General features: G+C 42.0%; 1 protein-coding gene across 1 annotated transcript in view; it reads right to left on the bottom strand.

Moving 5' to 3' along the window:
* LOC132882654 (MAM domain-containing glycosylphosphatidylinositol anchor protein 2-like) overlaps positions 1-14,715 on the bottom strand; it is a 555,131-nt gene that overhangs the window by 463,874 nt on the left and 76,542 nt on the right. The window contains exon 3 of the mRNA XM_060915736.1: positions 12,295-12,469. Within this exon, the coding sequence (XP_060771719.1) occupies positions 12,295-12,469 (175 nt within the window). The remainder of the gene's footprint in view (positions 1-12,294; positions 12,470-14,715) is intronic.

Genomic DNA, 14,715 nt, shown 5'->3' on the forward strand with positions numbered 1-14,715 from the left:
AGGGCCAGAGCCGTCTCTATTTTCTGAGACGGCTGAGGTCCTTCAACATCTGCCGAATGATGCTGCAGATGTTCTATGAGTCTGTGGTGGCCAGTGCCATCCTGTACACTGTCGTCTGCTGGGGCAGCGGCTTAAAAGTGAAGGACACTAACAGACTCAATAAGATCATCAGGAAGGCCGGCCATGTTGTAGGCGTGGAACTGGACTTTCTGACAGTGGTGTTGGAGAAGAGGACACTGTCCAAAATAAAAACAATCTCCGACTGTCCTTCCCACTGTCTACATGAGGAGCTGATCAGCCACAGGAGCACGTTCAGTAAACGGCTGATTCTTCCAACTGAGAGACACAGGAAATCATTCCTACCTGTTGCAGTCAAGCTGTACAATGCCACTGTATAACTGTGGTACACTGTCTTACCATGTATACTGTATCCTTAACTCAGGTGCAATATATGCATATAGGAATCATTGTATATAAAATCACTTCATTTTCATCTCATCTCATTATCTTTAGCCGCTTTATCCTGTTCTACAGGGTCGCAGGCAAGCTGGAGCCTATCCCAGCTGACTACGGGCAAAAGGCGGGGTACACCCTGGACAAGTCGCCAGGTCATCACAGGGCTGACACATAGACACAGACAACCATTCACACTCACATTCACACCTACGCTCAATTTAGAGTCACCAGTTAACCTAACCTGCATGTCTTTGGACTGTGGGGGAAACCGGAGCACCCAGAGGAAACCCACGCGGACACGGGGAGAACATGCAAACTCCACACAGAAAGGCCCTCGCCGGCCTCGAACCCGGACCTTCTTGCTGTGAGGCGACAGCGCTAACCACTACACCACCGTGCCGCCCCCTCCGGGGATTAATAAAGTAATTCTGATTCTGATTAATGGGCCGCAGCCCAGTGGATGAGAAACACTGTTCTAGAACGTCTCTGCTATCGGCCTGAGCCCATCTTAAAGTGATCCACAAAACAATACCGTACGTGAGGCGTCTGCTAAAATCTGGTAGTGGTTTCGATCTGGCTTTTTTTTTTTTTTTTACAGGTCTGTCGGTCATGGTTAAAAATGGGGACATTTCTGAGGACAGCTCCAGCCAGGGACAGGCCACGAAAAACGGGGACGTCTGGTCACCCTAAACACAAAGTCTGTACAATACTTCCTTTCTATTTAGGACAGTTACTGAAGCAGGATTATTTTCTCATGTTATTTGCCATTTTCACTTCATTCTCATAGTCATGTTTTAACAGTATTTACTGGTTATATTCAGTGTTGGGCAAGTTACTCATGAACTGTAATGCATTACTTATTACTTTTTGCTGTCATTTTTAAGTAATGCATTACATTACAATATTACTGTATTTAAGAAGTAAGGCATTACACTACTTTTACATTACTTTATTTATTCTCACCAAAATGACTGGAATGGATTTGGTAATCTACAGAGCAAGTCTAGCTCATGAGTCATGACTCTTTCACCTCAAGCCTGCAGACTAAAAACCAGCATGTTCAGGAATAGCTTCTTACCCACCCACAATACCAAGGATAAATCGTCCTTTCCCTTCTTTAAAATTAAATTTGGGACAGAATCAGGGAATGAGTCCCACATTTTCGATATTAATATCACATTCAAATCCAGCATTCAGGTACAAAAGAGCGTGTTGAGGCAATGTAGCCTTGCTTACCTTGTCGTTGCTAGCAGTGACAGGGATCTTGGAGATAATTTTTCTGAAGACGGGCGATTCCACCGTGGCAAGTGGCAGCATATCTTCCACAACATACTCCGCCATGAGCCGTCTCACCTCTCGTGGCTGGAGATTCTTTTGTTGGGTGAAAATCAGCTTTGCTGGGGTTTTATCATCACTCCCAGTCCCATCCTCTCCTTTCCTGGCTAATTTCATGGTGCTATGGCACCTCTGCAAGTGCTTTGTCAAATTGCTTGTACTGTTTTTAGACGCTGAAAGAGGTTTGGGATTTGCACACAGTGTGCATTTAACTAAAATGTTCTTTGAGTCCTTATTTTTAAGGAACTGAAAATAGTGGGCGTATGCCCAGCTTGAAAACGAGCTATCTGACAAAGGAGATTCTGGTTCTGTCATCCCTGTCGGTCTGCGTGACATGCATCTGTGTCGGTCTCCGTGTCCGTGACTAGTTGGTAAAAGGAAATGAAAAGTTCTGCGCGGACTTTTATCAGTAGCTGATCTCGCGGTGATCCGCGAACTTTGTATGAAGAAAACACACAAAACCCACAAAACAATCCAGGTTAAAAATGCATTGTAACGTGCATTACTGGCACTGTAACGAGTAAATATTACCGGTTTTCTCTCCTGTAATGCCTTACATTACTGCGTTACGCCAAAAAGTAATGCATTACAGTAATTAATTACTTTTGTAACACGTTACTCCCAACACTGGTTATATTAGTCACAAGCTGCATGGATATTGTGAGAGTGAATTCTGTGACCAGTAAATACTGTTGAGACACGACTGTGAGAATGAAGTGAAAATGACAAATAACATGAGAAAATAATCCTGTTTCAACAACTGTCCTAAACAGAATGGAAGTATTGCACAGCCTTTGTGTTGGTATGATAGATAGATAGATAGATAGATAGATAGATAGATAGATAGATAGATAGATAGATAGATAGATAGATAGATAGATAGATAGATAGAACCCTGATTCCAAAAAAGTTGGGACAAAGTACAAATTGTAAATAAAAACGGAATGCAATAATTTACAAATCTCAAAAACTGATATTGTATTCACAATAGAACATAGACAACATATCAAATGTCGAAAGTGAGACATTTTGAAATTTCATGCCAAATATTGGCTCATTTGAAATTTCATGACAGCAACACATCTCAAAAAAGTTGGGACAGGGGCAATAAGAGGCTGGAAAAGTTAAAGGTACAAAAAAGGAACAGCTGGAGGACCAAACTGCAACTCATTAGGTCAATTGGCAATAGGTCATTAACATGACTGGGTGTAAAAAGAGCATCTTGGAGTGGCAGCGGCTCTCAGAAGTAAAGATGGGAAGAGGATCACCAATCCCCCTAATTCTGCGCCGACAAATAGTGGAGCAATATCAGAAAGGAGTTCGACAGTGTAAAATTGCAAAGAGTTTGAACATATCATCATCTACAGTGCATAATATCATCAAAAGATTCAGAGAATCTGGAAGAATCTCTGTGCGTAAGGGTCAAGGCCGGAAAACCATACTGGGTGCCCGTGATCTTCGGGCCCTTAGACGGCACTGCATCACATACAGGCATGCTTCTGTATTGGAAATCACAAAATGGGCTCAGGAATATTTCCAGAGAACATTATCTGTGAACACAATTCACCGTGCCATCCGCCGTTGCCAGCTAAAACTCCATAGTTCAGAGAAGAAGCCGTATCTAAACATGATCCAGAAGTGCAGACGTCTTCTCTGGGCCAAGGCTCATTTAAAATGGACTGTGGCAAAGTGGAAAACTGTTCTGTGGTCAGACGAATCAAAATTTGAAGTTCTTTATGGAAATCAGGGACGCCGTGTCATTCGGACTAAAGAGGAGAAGGACGACCCAAGTTGTTCTCAGCGCTCAGTTCAGAAGCCTGCATCTCTGATGGTATGGGGTTGCATTAGTGCGTGTGGCATGGGCAGCTTACACATCTGGAAAGACACCATCAATGCTGAAAGGTATATCCAGGTTCTAGAGCAACATATGCTCCCATCCAGACGACGTCTCTTTCAGAGAAGACCTTGCATTTTCCAACATGACAATGCCAAACCACATACTGCATCAATTACAGCATCATGGCTGCGTAGAAGAAGGGTCCGGGTACTGAACTGGCCAGCCTGCAGTCCAGATCTTTCACCCATAGAAAACATTTGGCGCATCATAAAACGGAAGATACGACAAAAAAGACCTAAGACCGTTGAGCAACTAGAATCTTACATTAGACAAGAATGGGTTAACATTCCTATCCCTAAACTTGAGCAACTTGTCTCCTCAGTCCCCAGACGTTTACAGACTGTTGTAAAGAGAAAAGGGGATGTCTCACAGTGGGAAACATGGCCTTGTCCCAACTTTTTTGAGATGTGTTGTTGTCATGAAATTTAAAATCATCTAATTTTTCTCTTTAAATGATACATTTTCTCAGTTTAAACATTTGATATGTCATCTATGTTCTATTCTGAATAAAATATGGAATTTTGAAACTTCCACATCATTGCATTCTGTTTTTATTTACAATTTGTACTTTGTCCCAACTTTTTTGGAATCGGGGTTGTAGATAGATAGATAGATAGATAGATAGATAGATAGATAGATAGATAGATAGATAGAACTATATGAAAGAGAAAGATACAGTGTATAAGAGAAAAAACTGAAATAATCTGCCGAAAAATAAATATGGCAGTAAAACAGCTATTCATTAAAAAAAAAATCAGAGACTGGACTGGAAAAGGAAAAAAAAACAACAGTAAAGGGGAGCGCTATGAAATATGTAAGGAATGGGGGTAAAGTTAAGAAAATAAGAGGAGGTAGTGAAAGGAAAAAAGTTAGGAGATACTTTTCTTGGGGAAAGTTTGATCAGATATGGTACGATGCTTTAACACAAACCAAATATGTGCGATGGGAGTGGTCAGATGGCGGCCAGACGGCTTCACTCTGACGAGCCTACGAGCTCTCCAGATTTTATATAGAGCTCAATGAGTAGACTGGAAGTTTTCTTCTTCATTGAAAAAAAAAAAAAATCAAACGTTTGGATCAATATTATCAACTTGAACTGAATAACATGTTGGGCTGAGTAATATTTATTGACTCATGATCAAAATAAGGTTGGTAGACTGGCTGTGGAGTGAGCAGTTTACAAAATACATGACTTCTAACACGGGAACCCCCAGCTTTGGGATCTTTCCGGGTCATTCATTGCAGTAATTTGGGACAGGCTTTAAATAAAGAGTACAGTTGCAAAGGGTTTTAAACAGTCTATTTGTGATGCCCACATGTATAACACACTAATGCACTCAGCTTCTGAATGTATTTGTTATTCAAATGCTTGTCCTTGATGAATAAAATCAACTCTTTCACTTACGGCACTGATGTAGCAAATTAATAAGTCAATACGTGATCCCGAAGCAGATTTTGAGATGTCAAGAAGTAACGAAGGGCAAAGCTTCTGAGTCAGTACAAAGTGTAACTTGAAGTAATCGATCAGTAATCACTGCCAGAAATAATGCATGGTTATGAAATATTCTGCTTCTGTCAATGCAGCAAAACCCTGTTAAGTGTTTCCTTATATAACTGAAACCCTAAATATATACACTGTCCTCCATGATTATTGGCCCCCCTGTGAAGACAAGTAAAAAAGATGAGAAAAAAATCCACGTTTTGGTGAAGTCGCTTCATTTCACACTGGAAGAAAAATATAAAAATACAGCCTTTCATTGAGGGCGGCGCGGTGGTGTAGTGGTTAGCGCTGTCGCCTCACAGCAAGAAGGTCCGGGTTCGAGCCCCGTGGCCGGCGAGGGCCTTTCTGTGTGGGGTTTGCATGTTCTCCCCGTGTCCGCGTGGGTTTCCTCCGGGTGCTCCGGTTTCCCCCACAGTCCAAAGACATGCAGGTTAGGTTAACTGGTGACTCTAAATTGACCGTAGGTGTGAATGTGAGTGTGAATGGTTGTCTGTGTCTATGTGTCAGCCCTGTGATGACCTGGCGACTTGTCCAGGGTGTACCCCGCCTTTCGCCCGTAGTCAGCTGGGATAGGCTCCAGCTTGCCTGCGACCCTGTAGAACAGGATAAAGTGGCTAGAGATAATGAGATGAGAGATTCGGATCATTGTCCTGCTGAAAGATCCAATGATAACCCAGTTTAAGTTTCCTGGCAGAAGCAGCAAGATTTTGATTTAAATGTCCTGGTGTTTTATGAAATCCAAGATGCCATGGACCCGAATAAGGTTTCCAGGGTCTTTGGAGGAAAAACAGCCCCAAAACATCACAGAACCGCCACCATATTTACAGTTGAGATCAGCTTCTTTTCATTATACACAACCGTTCAAAAGTTTAGGGTCACCCAGACAATTTTGTGTTTTCCATGAAAAGTCACACTTTTATTTACCACCATAAGTTGTAAAATGAATAGAAAATATAGTCAAGACTTTTTTCTGGCCATTTTGAGCATTTAATCGACCCCACAAATGTGATGCTCCAGAAACTCAATCTGCTCAAAGGAAGGTCAGTTTTATAGCTTCTCTAAAGAGCTCAACTGTTTTCAGCTGTGCTAACATGATTGTACAAGGGTTTTCTAATCATCCATTAGCCTTCTGAGGCAATGAGCAAACACATTGTACCATTAGAACACTGGAGTGAGAGTTGCTGGAAATGGGCCTCTATACACCTATGGAGATATTGCACCAAAAACCAGACATTTGCAGCTAGAATAGTCATTTACCACATTAGCAATGTATAGAGTGGATTTCTGATTAGTTTAAAGTGATCTTCATTGAAAAGAACAGTGCTTTTCTTTCAAAAATAAGGACATTTCAAAGTGACCCCAAAATTTTGAACGGTACTGTAGCTGTCCTTCTTTTTACACCAAACCCACTTCGGTTGTTTATTGCCAAAAAACGGTTTTTGTTCCAGCAGACCAGAGAACAAGGTTCCAGTCAAAGTTGTAGTAGTGTTTCGCAAACTTCAGATGCTTAAGTTTGTGGTTAACTGACAGAAAAGGCTTTTTTCTGGTAAACCTTCCAAATAACCATGGGCGGCATGGTGGTGTAAGTGGTTATCACGGTCGCCTCACAGCAAGAAGATTCTGGGTTCGAGCCCCGTGGCCGGCGAGGGCCTTTCTGTGTGGAGTTTGCATGTTCTCCCCGTGTCTGCATGGGTTTCCTCCGGGTGCTCTCGTTTCCCCCACAGTCCAAAGATATGCGGTTAGGTTAATATGGGACGGCCTTGGGCTGAGGTGCCCTTGAGCGAGACATCTAACTCCCGGGCGCTGTTAGCATGGCTGCCCACTGCTCTGGGCATGTGTGTGTTCACTGCTTCAGATGGGTTAAATGCAGAGAGGAAATTTCACAAGTGTGTGATGAATAAAGTTCTGCTTTCTTTCTTAACCTGTTGGCATAGAGGTGGCGTCTGATGGAGGTTTTGGAGACTTGGAAACCCCAAGATTTTACTTTTTTCATGTAATTCACCAAGAGTGATCCTTGGGGATGATTTTTTTTTTTTTTTGCCTCTCTTACCCTCCTCCTCACTGTACATGGGGGCAAAATAAACCTGGGTCCTCCTCCAGGCAAGTTTGGGACAGTTGCACTTGGTGTCCACTTTTTTTTTTAATTACTAATGATTCACTTTTTTTTTTTTTTAATAACCATTCCATCCCTGACTCATGAAGGTCAACACACTTCTCCCTTATTTGGTTTGTGTAATCTCTTGTCTTTCCAATGTTGATGGATGACTAAGGGAATTGAGCCTCTGTGTCACCTCGTATTTGTTCCCCAGTTAATCAGGAAGTCATGGATTACAGCTTGAAAGTTCCTACACACTCTAATACACACTCCAATCAACTCAAAAATACTGTACAATTTAAATGAGAAATATGCTTCAGTTACATTGTGTTTTCTATAATATCCGGGGGACGATGATAGTGGCGCATGTTTTTGCTGAAAATAATTAGTTCTTGATGAGTGATTTGTTTTCTTTGAATGAATTTATTTCGAATAAAGGTTGGATTTTTTCTCATTTGTTCAGTGTGAGATGAAGCTGCTTCACCAAAAGGTGGATTTTTTTTAACGCTTTTTACTCATCTTTACAAGGGGGGCCAATAATCGTGGAGAGTACTGTGTGTCAGTGTATATACATCTCCTAAATGGTTAGTGTGTCTGCCTCTCAACCGGGAGGTCATGAGTTCTACTTGCGGTCGGGTCATACCAAAGACCATCATAAAAATGGTACAAGGCACGCTGCAATGAAGCATAGGGGTGTTCCAAGCAGCATAATACGTATTCTGGCATATTGGTACGATAAACAGACTATGCAAGTAAAATGGGGTAATATCTTATCCAGGGGTGGTCCTGGGGGCGGCACGAGCACAGGCGCAACCCCCCCCCCCCCAAAAAAAAAGGTCCCCCCCCCCAAAAAAAAACCCGAAAAAAAAACCAAAACAAGACGGGCGTGTGTGCGTGTGTGAACATTTTGGACGTGGAAGCCCAATAGACCCTTTTCACTGACGTCACCGGAAACCGGAAGTAAACAAACCCTGCGCCATATTGGAAGACCAACAAACTCGTGATTAGGGGGAAATAACGGCAGCCCGCGGAATTTAAACCCACGAGGCACTTGATTCATCATAAACCTACAATGGTAAACTTTTGTGCTGTGTTAGGGTGTTCCAACAAAGCTGATGGGAAAGGTGAAAAGAAGTCGTTCTTCAGAATACCAGCTGTGATTGAGACACAAGCAAACCAAGGGGCTTTCTGCCAGGAGACAGAGAATAAGTGCATTACTGAGTGTCTGTGAGCAAAGGAGAGCCTGAACGTTGCAACCTCCCTATTGGCTGTTTATTGGTTGTTTGTAAAGATGTATCAATTGTTGCCCTTCATCGCGGACTCGAGAGACGAGAGCTGACGAGTTAGTTCGTTGGTAGCAGAACAAAATGTCTGGACACAAATCGGGTTTTCAGAAAAGGAAAGAAAATAAACGGAGGGTCGAAAATACAAAAAAGGAGGCAGAAAATGCAAAACGAGTTTTAACCTCCTAAGGCCCAAGCTGTTTTTTTTACATGCATTTTTTATTTCTCTTTGCTATTTGGGCTTATTAGAACCTGATTAGAATAAAAACTAAGCATCATCTTTTGATAAGATGTACTTTTAGAGAAAAAGTATGTCCACATATGTGGATTCTTGTTCCGAATTTCCATAAAGTGCTGTCCACGCATGTGACCGCTAGGCGCTAGGAGGTTAAGGTAGGACAAATGGTTACTTTTCTGAGGCAGCCCGCCGTGGCTGCAGGCTTTCAGTTGTGTCATTGAATGGTTACTTTTCTGAGGCAGCCCGCCGTGGCTGCCTGCAGGCTTATTTATTATAGCCCATTTAGTTAAAATAGTTGATATAAAATGCTTATAGTTATGTGATGGTTGTCCTGATTTAGACTGGTGTTTTTTTTTTTTTGTTTTTTTTTTTTTTTTTTTTGGGGGGGGGGGGGGGGGGGGGGGGGTGCATGATGTTGCACCCGGGTCCAGATTAGGGCAGAACCGGCCCTGGCTACATTTTAGGTGTAGTTTGTTTTATGAATGTATGTACTTGCATAGATGTGTACTTGGTCTTCCAAGCGTGTACTTTATTATGAATTATCAATATCAATCTCATATATAAAATATCAATCTCAGATGTGTACTTGGTCTTTGGCGCTTAACAAAATCTCATGGCGCGGTGACGTCATGCAGTAGCCCTCTATACCAAAGTTGCGCAGGTGACGTCATCAGTGTGTGTGTGCCTAACTTGTCGTAGCCTCATAATATGCACAATCCCGCCAGCGGAACGTCGTACTAGTCATCAAAAAGACTTTACTACCATGGTACTACACTACTATGACATTACACAGAGTCTTAAGTAATACATTACGACTTGATCATTGCCATTCTGGTAACAGCAAATTTATAACGGGCCGTGTCCGCGACGTACAACACACGATGAGAAATGTTTAAACGACCATGTAGAGCTGTTAACATTCTGTTGGCTAATGCAGAGCCCAACGCGGGGGGGGAGGCACGAGCATGGGTGCGAAAAAAAAAAACGGTCCCAAAAAAAAAAAAGGTCCCCCAAAAAAAACCCCGAAAAAAAAAGACGGGCGGGGGGGCCAGCAGGGGGTTTCGCCTGGGGAGTAAATCACTCTAGGATCGCCACTGATCTTATCCTCTCCCTTTAGGGTAGGCAATGGAGTGCGACAGGGTGGGCTTCTTTCCCCAAGCCTATTTAGTTTGTACATGGATGACCTGTTAAGGCAGTTGAGAGATTGCTGAACAGGGTGTATAATAGGTAACACCTTAATTAATCATGTACGCTGATGACTTGGCTATTATATCTCCCTGTAGTGCAGGTTTCCAACAGCTTCTCAATATATGCTCAGACTATGGGGTTAAGTTTGACATTAAGTATAATGCCAAAAAGAGCATAGTAATGATATGTAGGACCAAGGAGGATAAACATCTTAAATTTCCAGGGTTCCACTTATCTGGTCAACCCCTGTCTGTGTGTACCAGTGCAAAATATCTAGGCCACATCATCAATGATAAATTGGAGGATGATGCTGACATGCTTAGACAGAGAAGGACACTGTATGCCCAAGCCAATGTGTTAGTAGGGAAATTTCACTATTGCTCTGATAAGGTGAAGGTGAACCTGTTCAGAGCGTATTGTACCCCTATGTACACAGCTCCCCTTTGGGTCAGGTATAAGAAAGAGAGTTTGCACAAACTCCAGGTTGCTTACAACGACTGCCTCAGAATATTGCTTAAGAAGTCCAGGGGTAGTAGTGCCAGCGAGCTGTTTTGTAACTTAAGATTAACCACCTTTCAGGCCACCCTGAGAGGACTGATGTATAAATTCTAGTGCTGTCAAAAATGTCGCGTTATTAACGCGTTAACTTGACTCAATTTTAATGGCGATAATTTTTTTATCACGAGATTAACGCTCTGTGACATGATGTAGGTTTTTCATAAGCTTTTGAAACTGCCAGGAACTTGAAACAGAGACTTTGCTTAGAAAAACGATAGCAGCTAGACTGTAATGCCCCGCACAGCCAGAGTCCTCTGCCCTCCTCCCCCCAAAGAACCAGCGCGGGCAGGACGCGCTAGTAGAGATGGGATTTATGGCTCTTTGATGGGATCCGCATCTTTGTGATCCGTTCTTTGAAAAGAGCCGTTCAAAAGACTGGCTCATTTGGCTCTTTTTAAATATTTATTCAGTTTTACGAAGACAGCATCTAAAGAAGCCAGATCCCTCTGAACTGTAAACTCAATGCTATCCCAGAAATCCTTCCTGTAATATGCAAATTTGTCCACCTCTGATTGGACAGCGCGACGCATCAACAGGCAGAAAGTGTAAAAGTACAAAATGTGTTAAGTGAGCTGAAACAGTAAAGATCAGATTCAATGGAATATTTATCAACGAACAACTTAAAGTTAATATAATAGTGTACTTTATATTATAATCAAGCATGTCAAGCCTACCGTCACTGTGTAACCTGTCTCTCTGATTAGAGTTGTAGACTAACTCAAGCAGTAAATCACTTCACTCATGGTTCTTTTGCTAGCCCCGGTGCTCGGCTTAGGTTTCACTTTGCAGTGGCTGTGTCAAGACGTGTTATGCTTTGCAATAAAAAAAACATTGGTACAAAGCAAGCCCATTCACATTTTTATGCTGATAAGAGAATTACAATGGTTTTTCATGTGACAAAAATGTGCGATTAAATTGCGATTAATCGCGAGTTAACTATGACCGTCGCGACATTAATCGCGATTAAATATTTTAATCGCTTGACAGCACTAATAAATTCATAGGTAGGCTGCAGGGGTCCCAGAACAATCTCATTATGGAGTTGACCAATCCAAGGTGCAGTTCTGTAAGATATCAGTCCTATATGTGGAAACACTGGTACTTGTGCATACTATAGGAAGGGCATTAATATATTTATTGATTTACTTATTTATTGTGATTTTACAACTGTCACAATGTATGTTTGTTTTGTACTGTACATGTTTTTTATGTCTAATTGGACGTTGGAGTCTGTAATAAAGTTTGATTGAATACAGATGCGAGTGGGGAAATCAAACTCTCGCGGTTACCAGAGGACTAGACCCCACTGTAACCCTAGCTATCTAGGCGAGAGGCCGAGGGCTATGGAAATGGAGATCGGCGCCGTACCCATACGCCTTAAAGAGCTGGTTAGTACTGGGACAGGAGACTGCCTGGGAAGACCAGATCCTGGCATGAGAGGGACTTTGACTTTGACAAGTGGTATCAGCTGTAGTCAATCATGATCACCAACAGGAAGTTCAGAGGCCTTGACTCTTAAGTTAAAAGACATTTTGGAACTTCAGCACCACTAAATTAATAATCTAAGTGGGAATATGCGTAATTTTGACCCCGTGGTGATTTCAGAAAACCCGAAATAAATTCAAAGCTAATGCATCAAATTCTTGCTGTTTTTTTTTTCTTCTTAAATAATGTATGTTGTACAATTGTTCTTCCCCAGAAAAAGAACAGTTCAAAGAAATCAGTATTGTGAGGAATACTCACAGTAGACATCCACTCTGATCGACTTAATTGCTGGCGAGCCAAGTCCATTTTCAGCTTTGCAGTAATAGCGTCCACCTTGGTGCCGCTGGATCTTAGCGATGTGAAGTGTCTCATTAAAGACACTTGAATCCTGAAAACGGTCTAATGCGCTGCCTGCTGTCTTAGTCCATCGAATCTGCAATTTAAAAAAGAACAGAAATATAAGAAGGCCAATTATCACACAGTGAAATCACTTCTTTTTTTTTTGCAGTGACTTTTTTGGAAATGCTTGGGAGTAACATATAGTCATATACATTTAGGAGGCTTTTGTGTGGATTCATCAGTTTTCAGCAAAATGTTTTATTTATATTTTTGAAAAAAGAAACAGGGACGTATGGAGTATAATGTGCCTTGGGGTAAAATGTCCTTTTCTCAATAATTTTAATACGAACCAATAAATGGAGCTAAATATTAATTTTACTGGATATTTTATGGATCCCACTGCTATAAGAAGATTACTTACCATTAAAATGATGACCTTTTTTTCCCCTCAGAGAAATTGTGGCTTGTGGTTAGTATTAAAATTTATAAAAACTATGTTTCTGTGGGCGGCACGGTGGTGTAGTGGTTAGCACTGTCACCTCACAGCAAGAAGGTCCGGGTTCGAGCCCAGCGGCCAGCGAGGGCCTTTCTGTGCGGAGTTTGCATGTTCTCCCCGTGTCCGCGTGGGTTTCCTCCGGGTGCTCCAGTTTCCCCCACAGTCCAAAGACATGCAGGTTAGGTTAACTGGTGACTCTAAATTGAGCGTAGGTGTGAATGTGAGTGTGAATGGTTGTCTGTGTCTATGTGTCAGCCCTGTGATGACCTGGCGACTTGTCCAGGGTGTACCCCGCCTTTCGCCCGTAGTCAGCTGGGATAGGCTCCATCTTGCCTGCGACCCTGTAGAACAGGATAAAGCGGCTAGAGATAATGAGATGAGATGAGATGAGATGAGATGCCCAACACTGGATATAGTAGTACATTGTTACGCACTTCTGTTTACACGTTGCCCTTGACAGAACTCTCTTCTCAATCATGGCTGTTAAAATGGCAGGCCTGGAACCACTGTGTTTCAAGTGGGAGCCTCCTACCCCCGTATTGAAGGCCTCTAAATCTGCCACTAACACTTACAACACATAACACCAATCATAACCCCCCCTCCTCCTCCATCCCCCTATGCGCCGCCGCCGACACCCCTCACCAGCACCACCCCTGCCCTTCCCAACAAATCTCACTCTGAACTGACTTCAAAACTTGAGAGCCCTGATTAGTCATTATGTAAGGAATAACAAATGATGGGCTGTGCTGTTGCAGGAAAATAATCCAAGCCTGAAGTTTCAGTGTCATATAAACATCCTCAATGCAATAATCACTGCGAGGAAGCAGTTTGAACTTAGCAGTAGTTCGAGAATGTCTTTCATACACCAGCTAAAGAAACTGCCTTCAAAATTATGAATGTCTGATCTACTCAGTTTATAGGCTTAGTTACAGTATCTGCCATGGTTATTGGCCCCCCCGTAAAGATTAGTAAAAAGGGTTTTAAAAAATTCATGTTTTGGTGAAGCAGCTTCATCTCACATTGAAAAATTGAGAAAAAAAAGTGAATGTTTAATTGACCTAAATTTATTCAGAGAAAAACAAATCCCTCATCAAGAAATATTTTTTTCAACATATGTGCCATTATTATTGCCCCCACCACCACAATACATTATAGTAAACACAATGCAACTGAAGCATGTTTCCCATTTAAATTGTACAGTATTTTTGAGTTGATTGGAGTGTGTATTAGAGTGTGTAGGAACTTTCAAGCTGTAATCCATGACTTCCTGATTAACTGGGGAACAAACACGAGGTGACACAGAGGCTCAATTCCCTTAGTCATCCATCAACATTGGAAAGACAAGAGATTACACAAACCAAATAAGGGAGAAGTGTGTTGACCTTCATAAGTCAGGGAGGGAATGGTTATTAAACAAAAACATATCTACTCGCCTGAAAATGTTCATTTCTACTGTCAGGTCAATAATAAATAAACTGGACACCAACTGGAACTGTCCCAAACTTGCCTGGAGGAGGACCCAAGATTATTTTGCCCCCATGTACAGTGAGGAGGAGGATAAGAGAGGCAAAAAAAAAATACTCAAAGATCACTACTGAAGAAAAAATAAAATCTTGGGGTTTCCAAGTGTCCAAAACCTCCATCAGATGCCACCTTTATGCCAACAGATTATTTGGAAGGTTCCAGAACCAGCTATGCAGATGACACCCAAATTTATTTTGCTCTATCGCCTAATCATTATGCCCCCCTTGAATGTCTCTACCAGTGTATCGACCAAATCAACAACTGGATGTCACAAAATTTCTCCAGCTGAACACAGATAAAACAGAAGTAATTCTATTTGG

This window comes from Neoarius graeffei, chromosome 3, assembly GCF_027579695.1.
Source record: "Neoarius graeffei isolate fNeoGra1 chromosome 3, fNeoGra1.pri, whole genome shotgun sequence".
NCBI lineage: Eukaryota > Metazoa > Chordata > Actinopteri > Siluriformes > Ariidae > Neoarius > Neoarius graeffei.